General features: G+C 39.6%; 2 protein-coding genes across 2 annotated transcripts in view; one reads left to right on the top strand and one right to left on the bottom strand.

The window, feature by feature from the left end:
• Window positions 1-6,547, bottom strand: part of LOC139714568 (von Willebrand factor A domain-containing protein 8-like) — a 65,455-nt gene extending 58,908 nt beyond the window's left edge. The window contains exons 1-5 of the mRNA XM_071626287.1: window positions 6,412-6,547; window positions 5,264-5,344; window positions 4,600-4,655; window positions 1,424-1,498; window positions 57-167 (exon numbers count right to left, since the gene is read on the bottom strand). Coding sequence (XP_071482388.1) covers window positions 57-167; window positions 1,424-1,498; window positions 4,600-4,655; window positions 5,264-5,344; window positions 6,412-6,547 — 459 coding nt within the window. The remainder of the gene's footprint in view (window positions 1-56; window positions 168-1,423; window positions 1,499-4,599; window positions 4,656-5,263; window positions 5,345-6,411) is intronic.
• A 5,422-nt stretch (window positions 6,548-11,969) lies between these two features.
• On the top strand, window positions 11,970-21,991 carry LOC139715588 (GDP-fucose protein O-fucosyltransferase 1-like). The gene is made up of 8 exons (XM_071627154.1): window positions 11,970-12,111; window positions 15,115-15,239; window positions 15,834-16,010; window positions 16,767-16,891; window positions 19,118-19,310; window positions 20,267-20,398; window positions 20,977-21,075; window positions 21,797-21,991. Exons 1-8 carry the CDS (start codon window positions 11,970-11,972, stop codon window positions 21,989-21,991), a joined length of 1,188 nt encoding a protein of 395 aa, XP_071483255.1.
• Window positions 21,992-22,995: the final 1,004 nt, after the last annotated feature.

The raw sequence follows: 22,995 nt of genomic DNA, 5'->3' as shown, positions 1-22,995 counted from the left end.
CTTAACAGTTATGGCAGAAAATATGAAGAACTGATTTCACAAAGGGAAATTCTTACTTGGTCGATATAGAATGCTGTGCTAGCTTTGATTTCTCGCCTCTGCTTCAGATCCGATTCCGTCGTGTCTCTTGACAGAGCCATGTACTCCACTTCTCTCTTTGTCATCTCCTACAGGGTGGGGAAAAAAAAAATGACACAATGTTTCCAGTATTCATCATGGTTATATTTTCCCTGCGCACCCGGGCACAATGCATACGGAGAGAATATGAATTTAAAAAATGGTACTAAGACTCAGGGTATTGGAGTTTAGAAAAGGTTATCATATCTTGAGTGTGTTATGTCTGTATTTCTGTATCACAACTTTTTATGGCTACCAGGGTAGCATTGACTGCTTGTAAGCACGCAACCATGGGGCCGATGGCTTTGCGTCAACTTCAAAGGACTAGGCAATACGGATAAGGTGCTTTGCAGAGGGGCACAACCGCTGCAGCCTGGGATTTTGAACTGACAGTCTGTAATCTTATACCAGGGGTCGCATTGGGTGGGGGTGGGGGCGGTGAGTGGAGGTGGGGAGGGGATAGTGCTCATAGTTTGTTGGGTCAAGGGTCACCGCCCCACCAATCCAATGAATCTAGGAGCAGAGTCTACAAAAGTCACAGGTTCTCTTGTACTTTTGTATTTTTTTTTTGATGTGTTGCTGTTTTTAGCCAAAGTCTTTTTTTTTTTGGGGGGGGGGGGGGGGTATCCAGCAGAATAAGGGAGATGTGGCTGGTCTGGATTGAAGAAAAAAAGAAGTCCACTACAGGACAGAGAAACAACCCATTGAACATGAGAGAAGCTACTTTTCTTTTCACAAACAGCACTAGCATATATGTTGCTGCGTGAAAAGAAAATCACACACGTGAGATAACTGGGCATAAATCTCAACTCTCTATACTAAACAATTAACAGAGTCAGCCCTCAACAACTTAGAGAAATAAGATATCAATGTAAACCTACACTGCAGCAAAATAACTATCAAGAATTGTCTTTAGTGTCTTGTTTTCCACCTACTCTAAATAAACATCTTTTTTGGATACTTCCAAAAATGACTCAAGACCTCTATTTCCTTAAAAAGTAAAGAGAGAGAACAACTTTCAGTGTCGAAATATGTTCAATATCAGTCATCCTTCAAACAAAATACCAAATCATACTTGTTCATACATGCACGTGGTGTCCTTAAACACCTTGACAGCAACAGAGGATGGTACAAATGTATGTATCCATACATCACTGATATTTTCACAGAGTTGGTACAGGGTGTACTTTAACCCGCTGAGGAGGGGCTGATTTTGCTACAACAGGCATTTCCCATAGACCCTTGCCCGAGTATACTCAGGACTCGTCCTCAACGGGTTAAAGGGCCAAGTTAAGTTCTGTCTCACCAGATACTGCATAGCGATTGCTCTTCTGAGTGGACCGGGGGCACCGATGAGGAAGACGTCTTGACCGAGGGCATCCTAGACACACACAAAAAAAACAAATTCAGCATCACTACATGTACATCAGGCCTCGAATTAACCGACGGCCACCGACGGCCATGGCCGTCGGTGCCCCTCTCGTTGGCCGCAATGCCTTTTGTTTTTTGATCAAAGTTACGGCCAAAAAAAATGTGCCCTTTTTCTTGGGGCCGTGGTGCCCTTTTAGAATGAAAGTTATTATTTATGACGTATGATATGCCCTTTCTCAAAGTCTCTTTAATAAGCTTGAACAACTTTCCTGATCTCAAATATCATACCTTCAGTTCACTCGCGTCCCGATGTATCTGATTCAAACTCAAAGTATCTTTCCGAGATACGAGACGACGTGTACGTACATGTATGCCCGACCGGCTTTTACTGTCCCGACTGCCTCCGCAGCGCAGCGGCCGCGAGTATGTACTAGCTAGGCAGCGCATATTCAGATAGAGTAGTAAAGAGTGAACTCCAAGTTCACCAAGAAACTAGAAATGTCGCTATGGCGACTGGTATGCCTCCGCCATAATGCATGATTCTCCTAATAGGTCTATAGTACATGTGGACAATGTGTGATTACATTTTCACAAAATTGGCAAAATATTAAAATGACATGTTTGTCACAAATGTATCGAATGTTCACCTTCCTTGACCTATGTTTAATTGAATGAATAGGAGAGCATGTATTTGGGGATTTAAAAACTTTAACTTCGACTTTGACCCTTCCTTCCTTAAGTTTATACACTTGAGTAATTGTCAAGGTATAAATTGTATGGAGAAAAAGTGCAATTTCTGTATTGAACAGTAAATTGTTATCATTTTCATCTGGCCTTTGATTCATAAGAGAATCAATGTCAGGCAGAACATACATAAATATGTACTAAGTTTAAAGATAACTTGAGCCACTTCCCAGATACAGTATGGAGAAAGAAGTAAGTTCAGCACTTTCACTTGATCTTTGACCTTTTGACCTTTGACCTTCTTGGCAAATAAAAAAAGAAAATCCCAGAGAATCTCTAGTGGGTTATACATGCATACATCAAGTTTTTAAAAAAATAATCCTGCTGGCATTGCATAAATATAAGGAAAATAGTAAAATTTTGAAGTATTGTCCTTGACCTTTGACCCCTGACCTTTGACCACATGAACCCCAAATTCCCTAGATAACCACTGCCAGTCAGTACATGTATAAATACTTTGTTCCATAAAGATACCTTGAACAATTTCCAAGATACAGAGAAAAAAGTGCAATTTTAACATTTTACTTGACCTTTTGACCTTTGACCTTTTGACCTCATGACCCCAAACGTTCACCAGAGAATCTCAATTGGGTAATACATGTATACACTAAGTTTCAAGAAAATATCTTCAGGCATTGCATAGATGTGGGGGAAAAAGTGAAATTTTAAGCATTTGACCTTGACCTTTTGACCTTTGACCTTGAGCATGTGCACCCAAAAGTTGATAGGCACAACTTCACCTCCTAATACACATACATGCCAAGTTTCATTAGGATACCTCAAAAGGTTTTGATAGTTACCCTGTCCACAAAATTCATTACGGACGGACGGAAGGACGGACGGACGGAAGGACGGACGGACGGAAGGACGGACGGACGGACAACCCGAAAACATAATGCCTCCGGCACCACTTCGTGGCGGAGGCATAAAAAGAAAAATCCCACGATGCCAAGGTGTGCCAGACTGGGGAAAGGGGAGGGGTGGAGAGAGAGAGACCAATCAACAGAAGAAACCGCGCGTACTGGCGCATTCTTGGAGGTCATGAACTGTCTGTCACAGACTAATCATAGCAATCTACACGCGCACGCAAATTCCTTTGCCTTGTGGTTTTGCCAGCCAGCTGTCGGAATGTGCTTTGAAGTTTCATGGCAGCCTGACTGGCCTGAAAGGGTGTCGAGTTTCAATCAATACCTACTGTTGTTTTATTCCTGTTTTAAAAAATGTTGTTTCACCTGATAGAAACGCGGAGATCGGGAATGTGTTACAGCTGTAGGGAAGAGGTTTTTGTTGTGTGTTGCACTTTGTGTGTGTGTGTGTGTGTGTGTGTGTGTTTGTTTGTTTTTCTCGGTTTGTTTTTCTTCTTTCTTTTTTCATAAACACCAAACATGCCCTTTCCAATGTGGCCTTGGTGCCCCTCTGACTGACTTAAGTGCCCTGGCCTCTTGGAAAAAGTGCCCTTTTCTAAATGGCCTTGCCCCTCCAAAATCCTATTTCGAGGCCTGTGTACATGTAGCATTACCTCACAGCTACAGTTCCTTCTAATCACATTTCAAAATGTTGGCTAAACAAGGACTTGTGTTTATTAATTTTTCCCTCTTAATACATTTTGGATTCAGTATATTTTGTATACACCACAATGAATTCTACTGTAATACGAATTCAGGACATGCATTCATAGGATAAGCAATCACTACCACAATCCAACAGACAATGTAATACAGCCATCAACCTTTGCACTCTACACCAATCCATATTTCCATCTATCAAAATGTATGTCTTCCTATATCCCCTCTCCCTGTTTATTTCCCCCTCCCCCACCACCTCAATTTACATTGTTACCCTGATGATATACTTTGTGTATGATATACTTTTTTTACACAATATATTCAGCAAGTATTATGATTCACAAATTAGGACTTGTTTGACGATTGCTTACGAGCTTGAATTTGCACTCAAGACACCAAAACAACAAAGGGCAAATATTGGTAAATAGATTCCCTTTTCAAGATGAAAAATATCGCAGTTTCTAGCATGAAGACAGGACACTATGCATTTGTGCTCATACGAGTAGATGCGATATCTTGGTGTGTTGCTAATTTCGGGCATATTAATTGACTCAAAAAGTTTGCTACAGTAAAATGCTTCAAATCGTAGGACACATAGTGTTCATGCTCAATGAATATTGTAAAAGTTATTTCAAGCTAGATAGGTATTGATATCAAAGATTTGAGAAATCTGGAATGTGTAACAAGACATCCCCCCCCCCAAAAAAAAAAAAAAAAATCAGCCCGAAACAGATTCCAGCTGGGAATGTTTCTCTAATAGACCAGCAACTATTACAGTGGAATGATCAAACAATGACCTCACCTTTTGCATGATCCAGCGTAGATGTCTGAGCACTGACTGAGGTACATTTTCAGGCACTGTAGGCAAAACCAGAGTATACAGGTACAGATAAAACACAATATACTGCACTTTCTATGGGTACATACCATACATGTCCAGAAATGTACACATTCTGTACTGCAAGTTCCAAACAGGCTCAATGCAATGCACTAGCAGATGTACAAATTGTAGCATTACGAAGGTTCATCAACAGAGAAAAAACCCAATGAGGATACACTGTATGTAAGCCCTCTGTTAAAACAAAACAAAACTTTATGATGTCCATGTCCATAGTACATATTGATAAACATCAGAATTGACACAGATCTGTTAATTTGGTGGTTCCACATTACGTTCTTCCTAGACTGTGCTGACACTTTTTGGAAAATACTCAGGGACAGCAAATATGTCTTGATCCAGATTTGATCACTCATATTGTCATAGTGTATCAGAAGCAGTATCCCACAAAATTATCATCATAACTTAATATACACAATAATGTGTGATATTGTCAGAAGTGTGCATACACTGTAATTCAAATTTCTACTGAAAGCCATGATATTCTACTTGGAAGTAGGACTGAGATGGTTTGCACAGAGTATATCATATACAATTGTATCTGAGAAAGGGTTCTTCAGAAACTTACAGTACTTGAGGGGAACCAGCTCCCTTCTGGCAGGTTCTTTGATGGTTTTTGTGATTCCTCCTAAAGAGACAGACTTTCCATCTACGAAACAAATAGACAAAGAAATAACAGTAACGACTAACACATCAGGATGAGGTTAAAGGTCAATAGTCAGAAGTCTGGCACAAGCACTTGATTTGAAAACGCCTGTGAGAAATCATATTTCAGTTCCAAAATGCTCTTGCCAACACATCAATAGCTTAGTAACAACCTATTGATTCCTGCTTTTAGTATTACATGCAATCCTCGCTGACTTTATTTACAGATTTTGTATTGACGGGTTTACATACTGTTATTGAAGATTTGAAGTACATTGGACATTTTTTAATTTCAGGCTATTTCATGATTTCACAGGTTGGTATATCAATACATCATTGGAATGAGTGCCATCCATCATCGGTCATTAATGATATGGTAAACAAAAGCCAATATTTACAGTACTCACCCTAAAAGTGATTTGAGCAAGCATTAATAACACACTGCTTGCAGTATGAAGTGGCCAATAAACATTTTAGATAGCATTGAGTGGATGGCCAATATTAACACATGAAAACATGAAATGGAGTATAAACTGTGGGACATTACGAACAAAACTTTCCAGTCACCATACAGCTTGCTGTGCGGTAGTACATGTAGTTTGCCGATTCGTCAGTGATAACAGATAAAACAGCAAGATGCTTGACCTTTGGTCTTCTCACAGAATATTTGCAAACATTTTCAACGACATCCACTATATTGACTTTACAAATACTGGGCAGTGTAGAAGAACTCTTGAGTTTGAATCCACTTTATGCTGCCATTGAGGAAGCAATTAAACACCTTGCCTTAGGTCACTACCAATTCTGCAAAGAGACTTGAATCTGGCACCTCACAATTCAAAGCCTGCATTATTATCCACTGAGCTACCACAGCTTCTAATATTTTTTCCCCACTCACGTACTTTCTGCCCGAGGCATGGGATGAGGGACAGGCTCTAAAATAATAGATCTGCCTTGCATACACTTAAACAATTTAAGTATAAACTGAATGTGGCAAAGCAAACACAATATCATGATAGTCTTCCTGTCTGACCCAGCAGTATTCTCAACGCATGGGACTACAGTACTCACCTGTTGAATACACAGCTCTGCATCTTAGTTTGGGAACAACCAGCGCCCCTTGAGACGTGTTACCCAGCAGGAGGCTGTGTAGCTGCCGGAGTCTCCGCAGAGATTGTTCCGAACTCATTCTTGCTGCACCAAACATCAGTAGTGAATTGGATCTGCCTTCTTAATCACATCAAATCTTGAATTCAAACCAAAAGAAACATGCTAACAGTAAAAGCAAGACTTTCCATTTAAAGGGTGTGTACACAGTTCTGGTCGAGGTGAGGATTTAGCTTTTAACGCTTTGCGAGATATTCAGAAACTACTCTATGAGATGTCAAAGAGCATGCAATTCTAAGTATCAAAAATCATCTAATTTCATCTAATATCATTCTAAGTTCTAGGTATCAAAAGTTTCATATTTGATGAAAATCGGTTTTGAAATGGCTGAGATATCCAAAAACAAGGTGAAACAAAGAGATCCTAATAAAGTTGTGGCCTGTCGCCTTTTATTATTATCACTTTTTGGGATATCTCAGCCATTTGAAAACCAATTTTCATCAAATAAACGTTGAATCCTTCTTAGAATTACATGCTCTTTCATATTTCATAAGAGGTTTCTCATTATCTCACTTAAGAATGTTCAAAACATGAATCCTCACCTCAACCAGTACTGTTCTGTCCCTTTAAACATTAAAACCTTTCAAAATGGCAATTGGTCACACTTGCTTAATTATGGGCTTATCAATATAGACTGCTCTACTTCTTCATCGAGGAAAAGACTAAACACAAAAATAAAAGCACGCGAATATTTTTGCTTGCCATATGTTCCTGTGCGTGATGTCTTGATTCCTCGGAATTAAAAACACGCGACACACTTAATCTTACCTGGCCAAGCGCGAAAAATTAGTCACGCGAAAATATCCACTTTTACAGTACTAACTAGCAAATAACTGCACTGTGAATCTGCAAAAGCACTACATACATTACATAGTACGTAGATATGGGTCTAGAATTGTTCTAGTTGTTCTAATTGTATAAATTGGCACCGGCACCAAGATTCGACCTCCTGTGCCAAGGACAGGTTCAACCGCGTGCAAAAGCATATGTTTCTACATGTAGCAGGCGGTCAAATTTTGGACGGCTTGTGGACGAATTACGGGCAGCTTGCGTTATGTCTAAACCTCACACCCATAATTTATTAATTATAAATTGACTAAATTACAGTCTAACAATAAGTGCAATGGAAGACTAGAGATCTATCAGCACTGATTTTTGTTTCAAAATCGTCTACTTAAAAATGAACTCAAGACAAGTCAACAGTCAGCACAACCAAGAAAACAGTCCCAGACATTGAGCAGTGGTTTGAAATAGAACCTACATGTAGAAACCCTACACGAATCTGATTTCAAGTCTGTGAAAAACAAAAACAAAAACAAAACTAAACAAAACAGAATGAGTCAAGGTCAAGACAAGGTGAATCACAAGAGACTAACTAAAACAACAGCCAAGTGTAAATTCTGCAGTGATGAATTATCTATATTTAGTCAATTATCTCTAAACTTATATTTAAGCATTTATGTTGATTTTGCCTTCAATGACAATGGTATATGGTACCTTGCAAACAAGTGAAACGCATCGCATAAACATTACGCAAGTAGCATATACTAGTAGTACCGTACTGTGCAACACGAGCACGACTGAGGCGTACCACGCACACGAGTTCTACAACACGCCAGCGCCAGAGGGCAAGCGAGGACAACGATCAACCGAGGGTGGTAGTACACCGTAGTCAGTACGAAACGTGGGTACCGGTAAAAATAACGTCTCTGTACAGTAGTCAATGGTAGTACATGGACATGTACAGTGCAGTGAGTAGAGTCTAGAGGGTTTTACTAGGTCTATATGAATGACTTTTTCATACTTTCTATACAGAGTACAACAAAAAAAGAGTGGTCTTTCTGACAAGATCGGGCCGAATACTTAAAAAGATGACTTACCGGTCTGTAATTAACCTCGAATGGGTACAAATTGGTGAAATTCGTCCCGTTTTCACACTCCGGGTGAGGGCGCGATGTCAGTAGTGTCAACCCCTCTACTAGCTCGATTCACCGGCACATTACAACGATCGTTTCCCATCGTAATCATAATCGATCAAAACAAGGGGGAGCTAGAGGAGAGGGGGAGGAGGGGAGGGAGGGGAGAATACGCCGAGATGCGAAGATTTTTCAAATTTATAGATTTTGTTTGTTCATTTGTTTCATTGTGAGTAAGTAGAAGGAGAAAACAGTAGTTTATACTTAATGTTTCAACCTGTCGTTTCATCAAGTATTCACTTGATGAAACGCATATCTTTTATGTCAAAAAGATAAACACCCGTAATGTCTTTTGGATATCATTGCGAAAGTATCTGTTATCAATATAATAATGATCCCCTATGAAAACATGTAATAATTATGTACATACTATTCTTCTGGAGATATTGTAAATAAGTTATATTATAATCTGTATCATTGACAGGACTGGCCTCGACTAGCCTGCACGCTATTGCCAGTTCTTTTTTGCCAAACTATATCTTAACTAAAAGCGTGTAAATTAAATCTGTTCGACTGGACTTATTTGTGAAAATCACGGAGAAAACAGTTTCGTGACTCGTCCGAGTCACTTCTTCAGCTCTGTCTGGCTGGCGAGCATTCACCCGTGGAGGGTAAATAGGCGATGTTACTGCCTTTATTGTCTGTACGTCGAGGAATTTTTCGGATCACCGACTTGTATGTTGGTGAAAGGTTGTATGATTTTCACAAGTAAGTCCAGTCGAACAGATTTAATTTACACGCTTTTAGCATACTACCTGGATGAATCAAAATCTGCATCGATATATATCTTAACTATTAATTGTTGTGACTTTGTTGACGATGTTTGTTTGTTTGGTAAATAAATCATTGTATTTCATTTCATTTCATTTCATTTCATTTCATTTCATTTCATTTCATTTCATTTCATTTCATTTCATTTCATTTCATTTCATTTCAATTCATTTCAATTCATTTCATTTCATTTCATTTCATTTCATTTACTTCAGAGACCAACGATCTTTTCGATCTTTACGTTTGCTTAACTATATTGCATGCCATAAATGTCATTTCTTTCCATGTCACTTATTTCATTTCCAACTAAAATGTTATTCCAGTAGAACACACATGTTATACAAAATCAAGACAATTTGTTGTTAAAATAATATGAATGGAAATACCATGCTGTGACTTACCGAAAATTTGTTGAAAATAGATGGGACTATAGCTGATTTGCAGTCCCCCCAAGAACAATAGATAAATACTGAATTAACACTGAACTATACAGGGAAATTTTGTACAGGGACCGCGAAACGTTGTTTTCAAGAGGGAAGGAATAATCGTACACCCCCATCATTTTGCTCATCACTGGCGAACAGGATCCACTTATTAAACAAAACAAAACACGCACGTTAAAAATACATATCCTGTGTCAGATAATTTTTTTTTAAATCAGGCAACAAGAAAATAATCAAGTTTATCTTTTTTTTTTTTGGTTTTTGTTTTTGCAATTCACATGATAATAACTATCATCTTACTTTTGCATTGAAAATTGGCCAAAACACCAAGTGTGTACCAGATCGTTGAAGCCTATGCACTCGAAGCTTAGGGAGGGGACTATTTATCCTTTCCAACCCCTCCCCCTTCTCTATCGCATGTATGAAAAAACACAAACAAACAAAAACAATATCCTGCATATGACCACACCAATCCGAGACTGTATACATCTCTTGGTCGCTTCACTACCTCACAAGTTTAATGCCCAATATTTCCGAATTTGCCCTCCCCCCCCCCCCCCCATGAAAATCCTATACGGGCATGCAAAAGAAGAATGTTAATATTGGTGAACTATTTTGGCCACCCTCACACTGACAAGCTCACAACACCGTGAATACGACACAGCCGTGATGAATGAGGAAATTGAAATATTGAGAACACAAAGATATAACAACCCTGTATTAAAATGCATGTACCTTTGGAATGTACCCACTCCTGTGATAACAAAATCAAGTGTCAAACTTAGATGGCGCGCATGCGCAGATGAGACTCGAATAATATATACACAAAGCCATGATAAATATACAGGGACAGGAATATGTCACATAAACGCAATCTTTGATTATCCATCTGTTTGAGATAGATATATAATACTTTACTTACTTACTTTACTTTAGTCCAACGATGATGTAGGACAATGCCTGTTTATCGATCAAACTTCGATCCGAGGACTTGTCAAGTTGAGTGTGTTGGAAAGGACAGAGGTGTTCAAGAATCAGCCTATATACTAGATGATATCATATTTTGTTTTTGATTATAGTATTTGTCTAATCTATTCTTGAAACTATTTACAGAGGTTGCTGAGATGACATGTTCAGAAAGACTATTTCACAAATAGACAACTCTATTGCTGAAAAAAATATATCCTAACATCAAGCCAAGAATACTGTTTGTCCAGTTTCATACTGTGACCTCTAGACTTCCTGTGAGCTGAGTGAAAAAAAAAAATCATAAATGAGTATATATACGTTAAAGTCAAATATTGAAAAAAAAAAACCCTCAAACATTATCACACCTCCTGCGCCTGTGAGCAAGAAATGGTAATTTAAGTTGCACACGATGTTCACAATATGACAAATTCCTAAAGCCTGGAAATATAGAATAATATGATAGAAACAACACATAAAAAGCAGAACAAGAGAAACGAAAGAAAACAAAAAGAAAAGTGTGTTTGGTTTTAAAAAATGAAGAAAAGAAAAGGAAAAGAAGAACAGAAAGAAGAAGAGAGGAGGAAAAAGAGGGAGACAAAAGGAAGAGACTGAAAAGAAAGGGGAGAGGAAGGGGTGGAAGAAGAGGAGGTTGTATGCCTGTGTGCTTTGCGTTACATTGACCGAAAATGAATAATTTCTCCCAGTGTGTTACCTGGAGTGACGTGGCCCGTACAGATTATGACACGTGTATGTAACATCTCCCTCTCTCTCTCTCTTTTAACGGTTAGGTTGATCCCCGATAGATAAGACCGAAGTTTTTATTCTTTGGTATTAACCTTGTCAAAGCGCCAATTCATTTGGACCCTCTCTGGATATACTTTGTAGGGAATTTAGGGAGTGGAATTTCACAAAAGCCTGGTTCCGCACGAGCAAATATGCAATGGCTGGATGATGAATGAAGAATATATTCCTTACATAGACAGCCCTTTGTTATGCTAATAAACCTCCTTTCACAACCCGTGAATAGAACCGGAGAGGGATTCTATTCATTCGACCACATGCCAGGCACCTTTTTCCCCTTGTGCAACGTGGACTATCTGAGTCACAATCAAGAACACACCTTACTCAGGTCTGCGTATTCAATTCGTGTTCAACAGTATCGGTGCTGATTTTTATCGTTCAAGACTTGTACACGGTACATTTATCCTACAAACAGGGTGGGTTTCCCATTTCAGTTTGGCGCCGCGAGAAGCGTTGACTGTTGGACGTGATCGTTCTGTGGTTGTGCGCCACATATTCAACCATGAAGGTGCTGGATCGAAGCTCCATCATCACTAGCGCTCTGCTGGCAGTGACAGTCCTCTTTCGGCTGGTCCTGGCCCGAAACGTTGGGACAGAGCTTGAGTGGGACCCGCGGGGTTACATCCTCTACTGCCCATGTTCCGGTAAGTGTCAGGGCTTGCAAACACAGATCCCTTTCTTCACTGCGTCATTGCAGGTTGTCGGGGATACAAGTAGAACTATATCTTGGACACTAGATAATCGACCCACTAATTAGAGCTCTCATCGTTGTTGAAGAAAGGCAAGGCCCGAAACATATTGCGTCTCAGATCTTTCAATTGTATCTCGTCTGTCAAATTCTATAGCCTATTTGCTATGGCAACCACTTTTGATTTAATTTCCAGCGGTATTTACAGGCCTAGAATCTATATAACAATTAACATATGATGTTCTAAGAAAGCAGTACATCGACCTGATCCAGGGATGAAGTTTATCACACTTATCTTAAAACACAACGGCAAGGAAAGTCAGTTGGAATACGTTCGAGCGTTGAAGGAGATTCCTTCTGCTATAAGTACATTTTACCGTTCTAGCACGACAATACGTGCTGTCTGCTGTAGGCATTTCGTACACATTTCTATATTTTAATAACATAATCATCATGAATTATAATGCTGCAGGTGCAGTGTACGGTTACCACAGACAACCGCCTCGCTCTGCTAATGACGTTTGAAAATAATAAAGCGTGTTCAGTCATTTGCGTAAAGGCGGAAAATTATGACACACGCATGACTTACGAAACTAGTCGATCCCAACAAGATATCCCAATACCATGCAACATTGATATTCCATATGGATTGTATCATAATATTGTAGCATTTCATCATATGATGTTGTAGGAAATATTCATAATGACCTATAGTGCTGGTGAGGTATTTTATTATTATCAAAAATATGAATTGGTCGATTCGGTGAGCTTTAGAAATCAAATGAATATTAAGTTGCTTTTATTATGTTGACTGAAATCCACGGACTGAATTACTAGTATTCTGCGATGCCTTTACTCGATAGCTGTGTGGATGTTTGCGAGCAAGTATGTGTTTGTATGTGTTTGCATTGCCTAACTACCGATGGACGACAACTATATTTCCTAATAGTATAACAGCACCGATTGGAAAGAATTGTCATTTGTGGACGAATAAGATGATACGTGACGATGACACTGTAATAATCGTAATAACTGATTTAATGATAATAACAAAAACAACAAGAAAATGATGATATAATGGCAATGTATTAATGATGACGATGATGACAATAACTGAATTTATCATACATTTGTAGGTGTCCCACCTACCTTGTACCCACATTGGATCATCTTCGTGACAGGCTGGCATAGAAGAAGAAGAAGAAGAAGACTGAAGAAGAAGAAGAAGAAGAAGAAGAAGAAGAAGAAGAAGAAGAAGAAGAAGAAAATGAATCGTAGTAATGACGATGATAATAATACTATGATGATGATGATGATGATAATAATAATAATGATGATGAAGATAACGATGCGACAGTGACTTATTATCGCAGTCATCCCGGGACAAGAAACAATCAAGGCACAACATTGTTTTACCTTTTGAAGAAAGCTATGTGGAATGCTATAGTATGTGTGTTTGTGTGTATACGGCGTGTCTGTATGCCTTCGTTATTTTTGTTAATGAGTTAAAAATTCCTGCGAAAATCCAAAATGAATAAAGACAGATGTGATTCTTAATGATGCAGCAATTCATCTAATGACCACTCAGTTGGTAGAATGTTCCGACACAAATGGAGGAACTTTTGTACAGCATCATATCATTCTAAAAGTCGATACTTAAAATAATGATGAGTTGCACCTTATCGTGGTTTCCACCTATACAGTGCACTCCCGTTATATAGCGATCATGGCTATAACGAAATGTCGATTACAACGAAGTAAAAATTTAGACCGCAGCATTATCTGCTCTATGTTTTTTTATTGTTTATGAATTTGTTTGTTCGGTTATAACGAAATTTCGGTATAACGAAAGAAAATTGCCATCCCCGAGGACTTCGTTATAACCGGAGTTCACTGTACATTTTTATACATAACTTGCCTCCAAACACTGTCCAAGCAAAGGGAAGAGTACGTGTATGTTTCGCGATGTAGTCACACTTTTGCCATCATAGTACTCCTGATACGGTGCCTTCCATTCTTCTGAACAGGTCAGTTTTCCGGTCAAGTGGAGCAACTTTTGGGTACTTTGTATTTTGCTAAAAGTATCGACCGAGTGTTAATTTTGCCGCCATTCATCAACTACCCATGTGGACGCAAGACGCACAAGCACCAATTCGGACTGCAGGTTTCGTCCGGAACGAAACAGGGAAATGTAACCATGACGACGTTTTGTCTAAAAAGAATAGCACAAGTAGCGACATTCAGTCTTTGCATTGCCTTATTTTGTATAGATGTACCACCTCAAAAAACAACAACAAATGAATGTGAAAAAGACTGTTTTTATACATCTGTTCATAACAATCTTATATCATCGCCAAACGAAATGTATTTGAGGGACAAACTTTCATTCCAAACTTTTCTCGATAGGCCCAACATATCTCATCAACGAGGATTCGATATTCCTTCAAGTTTCGCCCTTTGACGATCTGGTTTTGATAAGAAGTGGAGTGTCAAGCCGTTTCGGAATCATGCTTTATTCAATGATCGTATAGCTCCGTGTTGCTTATAAGGAGTATGCAATGCAGAAAAGTAAACTTCTTTGGATTTATGCAAAGGCAATGAAACCGGCGCTGAATGTCGCTACAATTCTCCATTGTGTTGGTAGTCAATGGTGAAGGGAGTGAGGATACAGTCATAATTATGTAATTACTTCCTGTATGAGTCCTTACAGAAACTCAATTCACTGGCTCCTTGTTCAACCGTGATTCACCTTACGTCATGATCAGGTTGTTCTTCTTTAAACGACATTATAATTATAGAAATTACAAATAATGCGCGTCTACAATCAGAATCATTCACTTATCATCTTCAAAAATTATCTCCTCCGCCCCTTTTTGCGTTGGACAAGGAGCTTTGATATGTGCTGGGGCTATTATTATGAATAATCTTCCAAAAATTGGATCTTTCTCCCCACCTGCAGGCCGATTCAGTAACCAAGTGGATCTGCTGCTAGGCACGATGTTTTTCGCTAAGACTCTCGATCGCGTGCTCGTCCTCCCTCCCTTCATTGACTACCAACACGTGGTCGGCAGAACGAAAGATAACGTAAGATATAGTAGAGACAAGTAAGCTTTTAAGCCACCAGTTTAAAGACAAAATTTAAGAGAACACTTGTTTGTTATGGCGCGCACAACGTAAAGGCAATAGGATAATTTCCTTTATGCTTTGTTTTCGTTGGCAATCAGTTTGTGTTAGGATAATGGTTAGATATTCATGTTGGATCCAGGGAAAATATGGATTTGTATTTTGAATTGAAATACATCATCTATTACTATGGGATCTGTTTTCAAAAGAAATTCTGTTAAGTTATGAATATAATTATCATTTAATTTCGCTGTAACTTGCCGTTGTAGATTCAGCAGACTTGAAGTTGTGAAACACGTTATATTAGAACAATACATATCGTTGTCAATTGCATAAAACTATACCTCAGTCAATTTGGCGAGCATATAGGATGAGGGGAAAGTTCTTGTCAAGTTATGATATTCATAACATAATTTATCATTTTCGCATGTTGACCCTGTAGATCTAGTTGTAATGATCGAGACAAAACAATATCAGCAATGTCTAAAGAATAAATTCTCTTTGGTAAAAATACATTTTGAAGTGTTTCCTCCTATACTCTTTCCGACATCGTAGCTTTATATACCGGTGAAGGATTACTTCGACATCGAGAAGCTCCGCGAGTACCACCAGCACATCGTCACCTTCGAGGACTTTATGTACGAGCTGGCTCCCACGCACTGGCCGCTCGACCAGCGGGTTGCCTACTGCTCCAGCAAAGCCGCCGAGGGCAACGGCGGAATCTGTCCCAGGGTGAGGCAATCACGGATGAGGGAGGGCTCGCAGTGGTGATGATGGTAGTAGTGGTGGCGGTGGTGGTAGTGATGATGGTGGTGGTGATGGTGGTGGTGATGGTGGTGATTTACCATGGTGTTGCAGCAGTGGTAGAAACTGTAGTGGTCATGGATTGAGGTGCATGGTGGTGGTGGTGGTGGTGGTGGTGGTGATGGTGATGGTTGTTAAAGGTGTTTTGGTTCTGATATGTAGTGGTAGGTTGGTAATGGGAGGTGGTTATGTTTGGTAGTGGTGGCGGTGGCAGCAACAGAGATAGCGTTGGTTATAGAAGTGATAATTGTGGAGGTGAAAATGGTTTTGTCATTACCATTTGACTTTTCTGATGGCATTGATGATATATTAGTGCGTGCTCGACCAAGCGAAATATATATAAACCAGGCTAACTTTTGTATCATATGAATGCTATGTTGGTAGAGTGTCGTGATGGCAAGCATCGAGTTAGTGGGGGCGTCGAATAATCGCTGTACATGTATATAGTGGCACATAAGCCAATGCAGTTAAATCGGTGAAGCATTCATTTGTTGATGTCAGTTCTGGGGACATTTGTGGGAACGTGGGTAGTTTTCTGCGATGGTGAAAGCAAAATCATTACGCTATAGAACTTATTGGGGATATAAAGGATTAGTACTAGTGACTTATTCAAAAAAAATCTGAGAATATTAATTGAAAGTGATTACGTGTTAGCCGTCATTTCCTAATCTCTCTTTCTTTTAGACCGGAAATCCGTTTGGCACTTTCTGGGCTGCGCAAAACATCGAATTCGTCAAGTCTGAGATCTGGTCAGGCGACCTCCATTACAACGTGGACTACGAACCTTGGAGGGTGATGTGGGGCGACACGTAAGTTTCCATGGCAACAGGGCTTATTTTGAGTAGACTTTGAATGAGTCTGCACACGTGCTTGGTCTGAACAAAGAGCTACTACCCAGTAGCTCTTTGGTCTGAACCAATTATGATTTGGCTTGAAATTACGAGAAAAAAAATATACACTGTACTATCGGCGTATAATGATATGTGTTTCATACAATTTGTTTGTTTGTTTTTTTTTGTCAGAAGGCCTTTGTGTGTATCTGGTACTAAGTGTGTGTGTGTGCGTGTGTCTGTCTGTCTGTCTGTCTGTCTGTGTCTGTGTACAAGAGGCAAAGTTATAGTTTTCCCTTATTCGAAGTAATGCATTGTTGCCAATGAAGCGTTTATCCATAATTTACAACAGTGACGTCACAAAGTTTAATCTGCTATCTGAAAGTAGGCCTACTGTATATTAGTGTTGACTCTTGATCTTCCTTCTTCTTCTTTTTTTTTTTGAAAGGAGGGGTTCGAAAGATAACTAATGATGAATATCGTGTGATTTCTTTCCTTTTGTTTTGGTAGCTATTGTGTATTGGATGTCGAAATACTTAGTCTCTTGTTCATGTTAAGGCCACCGCAGACTACACGATCAGACTGGTCTTAAAGTCTTAAGCCAAGCTGGGTCTTAAGACCGGTCGTACGACCGGACACCGCACACTATACGACCCGACTGTAAAGCGCGCGCAGTGCGCACTGTGTGCGCTTGCATTTTACTGCATTGTGAATGGCTGGAAGCTCCCGACTGGTCGTAGAAATTCAACATGTCAAATCTCTACGACTGGCGCTAAGACCCAGTCGTACGACTAAAAAATGGCAAGACTGTGACGTCACACTTCTAGTCTTAAGGTCTTAAAGGTAGGGAATCCCATTTGCATGCCTTAAATGAAGAGTTATATAAACACAGTGGTATGTTGAAGAGAGTATCATTTTAGAAACTCCCACAAAGTATTGAAAGTGGAAGGGAACATTTAGTACATTTTTATTGACCGTTAGATTTTGAATTGAATTTTTTTCGGGGCTCACCGTAAATTCCAGTACATTACTAGGCTACTTTTGCAGACCCATGCAGTGCGCACTGTGTGCGCTTGCATTTTACTGCATTGTGAATGGCTGGAAGCTCCCGACTGGTCGTAGAAATTCAACATGTCAAATCTCTACGACTGGCGCTAAGACCCAGTCGTACGACTAAAAAATGGCAAGACTGTGACGTCACACTTCTAGTCTTAAGGTCTTAAAGGTAGGGAATCCCATTTGCATGCCTTAAATGAAGAGTTATATAAACACAGTGGTATGTTGAAGAGAGTATCATTTTAGAAACTCCCACAAAGTATTGAAAGTGGAAGGGAACATTTAGTACATTTTTATTGACCGTTAGATTTTGAATTGAATTTTTTTCGGGGCTCACCGTAAATTCCAGTACATTACTAGGCTACTTTTGCAGACCCATGCACTGCATGTGTGCCCATCATGTATATTTTGTGAATAAAGTTCATCAAAACTTACAAACATTTCTACATACATTCTTGCCACACACTCTATATGTTATTACATCAGCTCTTATACTTTTAGATTTGTGTTTATAGATAAAAAATACAGAAGACTGCAACAAAAAGGCTTAAGTGTGGCTGACACACAGAACTACTGAGTAGTTGAGTTTTGTGCATTATTCAAATTGTAGACAACTGTTGACTTCCAAATTTCTAAGCAGTGGCCTAAACAAGTCCCCTGAGGTTCATATTTAATGTTTTGCTGCATTTTGGGAGCTCTGTAAAAGGTATCACCTACCTTTAAGACCGGTGAATCGGGGCAAAATCGTGTTGTGTGCGGCGGGCTTTATACGCAGTCTTGTCGTCTTTACACATAGTTGGCGTACAAGTAGTTGTTCTAACAATCGCAGATTAACAATACTACAACTCTATATAAATTTTTAGGATACACCCAGCATATTACCTTGTTGTTATTTTCAATTCTACGATAGCGAGTTTTTGATCTGCGACGCCAACACTAAGACGACGCGTCCTCTTATTACAATGGAAACAGCTGTCTTCGCACAATATGCAGAACAGAACACCATTTTTTGACCAATTAGCGTCGTTCTAGCGTTCGCGCCACAGATCTAAAGCTCACTTTTCCTCTGTATGATTTACGTTTAGCACAATGAATATGCGCTCGGTATATTGAAACATCAATGGTGAATGATTGTGTGCTTGAATTCAGGTTCCCGCCTTCGGAACATCCCGTACTCGCCTTCATGAACGCCCCGACCACCAATCCGTTGCCGCCGGATAAGAACTTCCTCCACGGCTTCCTGCAGTGGTCAGCCGACATCATCGCCGAGGGCGACAAGTACATCGAGGAGAACATCCAGCGGCCCTACGTCGGGTTGCACCTCCGCAACGGGGCGGACTGGGTAAGCGTCCAGAACTCTGGTACTCGTCCGGGGTCCTGTGGGGTCCATTTCGGAAAGACGTTTGCTACGTGTAAGTAGCAATAACTGAAAAAAAAAATATGTAGAAGCACCATAGCAACAACAAATAACGATAATTTGTGAGTATCCAAATTGTTGCGTGGCAATTGCAATTACTATAATTAACAATTAATACTTGCAATGATTGCAAACCACTTGGCCGTCTGTTGGAAGTTGCGACTAGACGCTAAAAGCAGCGAGGCATATAGGCGTAACGCACAATCGTGCTGAGCTCGGCTATCTAATCGCTTTCAAGTTCGTGGAAACTTTAGTTCGATATTTTTCCTTTTCCTATCAGGTGCACTAATAGGTTGAGAAGTACCGTTTTCTTCTCTTCAACGAGAGCCGTCTTAAACAGTCTCCAATGCAACTTAAAAATTACAACAAGCCCTATACGCCACATTGTTGACTGCTTTGGACGGGGGTTAGGAAAGGAAATAGAGTAATAGCAAAAGACCAAATTTTGTAATAAATATGTCAAGTTAATTGTACAGGACTCACTGTTTCAAGCAAGAAATAATTTGATGAATAGCAATCGTTCGAAATCTCTGTTACAAACGTAACTATTTGACATAGCGTTTCCGTTGCATTGGCCATCAATGAATTTCTATTATAGATTGTAAATTCAAGATCCCATGAACAAAATCCCGCCCCTCTTTGAGATCAAACTTCTTGAAGAAAATCTTCAAGTGCTTGCGTCTAGGCAAGTTATCAGGGCATACATGTAAATCGTGAGGGTTTGTAATTTCGCTTATCCTCTAAACAGCCATGCAATGTCACTGCGATTTGATCGGAATAAAGTTCATGATCATTTACTACATGTATTTGAGTTACATTGGTGACAAACGCCCCGCCTTAATTCCTTAATCGCCACGCCCTTCCGCTTTGTACGTACGCAGGCGCGCACCTGTGACCTTGCCGACGGCTCGATGCAACGCCTCCTGTCTTCCCACCAGTGCCTGGGGCTGCATTCCAAGACCAACGTGTACAGGCAGCTCTGCATGCAGTCGGAGGAGCTGGTTATCGAAGAGGTGAGGCTTCTCGCGTAGGCCACGCCCACTGCATTAATCCGTCCAATCCGGAAGCGTTCACGGTGGAAACAACAACAACAAAAAAAAAAAGAAAGAAAGAAAGAAAGAACTGACCAATCACAAAGTAATGCTTCTTCTGAATGATAACTGGACCTAAAACAGGTACTGAAGTAGCAAAGCTATGACGTGTTATGAGCAAGGATCATGTCAGAACATTTTTGTATCAAGTAGCCTACCAGATACGTTTTAACCACGTGAACGTTTACCTCAATTTTCCTTTGTTTTTTTTAAGTTTGATTGGTGTTCCAAATCGTTGTTGTTGTTTTTTTCAGATTTAAAAACAGAGAAAGTCACGTCCTGACATTCAATCGTTTTCTTCATAAACCTTCTTGATGAAACATGTCAACCGATGGAGGATTCCACTCTCTTCTGGCTGGTTTGCCACATACTAGTACTATACATCACACGAAACTAAACTCATAAACACTGGCGTTTATCGCGTTTCTTAACATGATGTGCTTGAATGCTGTCTTCCTTATTTTAGTTCCTGTCGTCCTTATGTTCCATTCTGAACGCAGGTTCAAGCTCTTTTAGAGAAAGAACCGGACATCAAAACGATATTCATCGCAACCGATCACGTATCGATGCAAGACGATTTGCAGCAGGAGTTTCCAGACGTAAGTGGGATAAAATGCCTTCTTATGTCATATTTTTTTAATGACAAATGTCTGTTCCTTAAGTCTACAATATATAGGAGGGAAAGTAGTCCCCGAATAATGCATGTAATGCTACAAAATGATCTCACAACTTCTTTCGTTCATATCGCTTGATATCACTATCCCCGTCGATATCGCCATTTTCTTTTGTTTTCTTCTTCTATTTTTTTTCATTATAGCTTCCAGCAATTCTATCGGCTTTGTTGCAATCGTGTTCAGCAATTGAATTGCGATGTTGTAGAAATTGGGCAAGTTGGCCTACCTCGTAATCTTGCCATACCTTGACATGAATAAGGTTAACTTATAATCAAATTGCGTCCTTGCGTCATTACATTGGTGACAAAAACATTACAAGAGAATAATGTAACTATTTTTGACTATTCTTTATGATTGCTGGTTACTACCATAATGATATTTTATTTCTTAAACGTTTACTAGCTTACATTTGTTGCCTAAGTGTCGTTATTGTGTGTATTAGTATAAGTATCAGTCATGCATAATGCACGTCGTCGCTCTGTTCCCTTCTAATGTAAAACAATAATGACACAAAGTGATATCGAAGTGAAGTAACTGCCTCACTGTTCATTCCGCGTTTTTGTTTGGACGTTACTGGTTTCTTACCATAAATTCATACAACTCTGCATAATTATAATATCCCTTACTTTCTTCTCGCTTTCTGTAGTTAAGAGTGGTGACCCTCGACCCAGAAAAGCCTCAAAGTGACATGTATGTGTTGGGCGAGGCCGACCACTTCCTCGGTAACTGCGTCAGCGCCTTTACCGCCTTTGTGCGTCGCCATAGAGACGAGGCGGGGCTGGGCACATCCTACCTGGGCATGAGCAAAAGAAACAAATATACCGTGCACGACGAGTTCTGATCCAGGACGGTCTTCGAAAAGATGCCGATGTTGATTGTCTTTCCTGTTAGCCAATCAAATCCTGCAAAATAGGGATATTTTGCGACTGTTAACCATTAAGTCAAAGCTACAGGCCATTATTTACACGCCTGTTCGGAGTTACAGCTCATGTGCATATTCGTATAAGGCACAGTGACCTTTCCATTTTTTTTTCCAGTTGGTTTCATTTCACTCGTTTTTCAAGCAACATAATGCATAAGCTTGCCGGACGTAACAATCTATGGCATTCATCAATCATGTCCAAATAAAGAATGAACTTAGGTATAGGTATATAGACCAAGAGACTAGAATGATCCGCCAATTAACACTTGGAAAGCATCCATTTGAATCAGTATTTGCATTGAAAAGTATAATTAACAAACTTTTTCTACATTGCCAGAATACTAGACAGTCAGAGAGTCGCACGGATGTGCTGACAAGCACTAATTGTAATGATTACCCGAATAACCTTTATAGAGTGGACGCTCGTTATAACGAAGTTTTCTTTCGTTTTATCGAAATTTTGTTGTAACGGAACAAAATAAACAATACAAAACTTAGTGCGGATAATGTTGCGGCCTGAATTTTGACTTCGTTGTAACCGGAATTTCGTTTTAACCATGTTTGTTATAACGGGAGTCCACTGTATCTCAGATGCCCATCTCAGTGAATTTAAAGGCCAACATGCCACATGGTACAAATTACTTTTTTTTCTGCTCATGCGCAAAATGGACCTTCGAACTGGCTTATTGGCACCTCTGAATTTCACTTAATTTCTTTTGTTTGAGAAAGATTTGTGGCTCTGGCGAAGTCATTAAATCCACGTTAATCTAAACAGAAGTCTTCTACAATTTCTTCACTCGAAAAAAGAACCAGGAACTTCTAAAAAACGTGATGCCAAAAGTTCCAGGATTAGTTACAAAACTAAATGGCTTTTGAAAGTGCTGTAACCGAAACAAGTATATTATTAGTCTGAACAAGAAAAG

This window comes from Diadema antillarum, unplaced genomic scaffold, assembly GCF_040938485.1.
Source record: "Diadema antillarum isolate AM-2024a unplaced genomic scaffold, OU_Dant_1.0 scf00000006, whole genome shotgun sequence".
Taxonomy (NCBI): Eukaryota; Metazoa; Echinodermata; class Echinoidea; order Diadematoida; family Diadematidae; genus Diadema; species Diadema antillarum.
The sequence above is the reverse complement of the archived record's forward strand: the minus strand, read 5'-3'. Positions and strand labels throughout refer to the sequence as shown.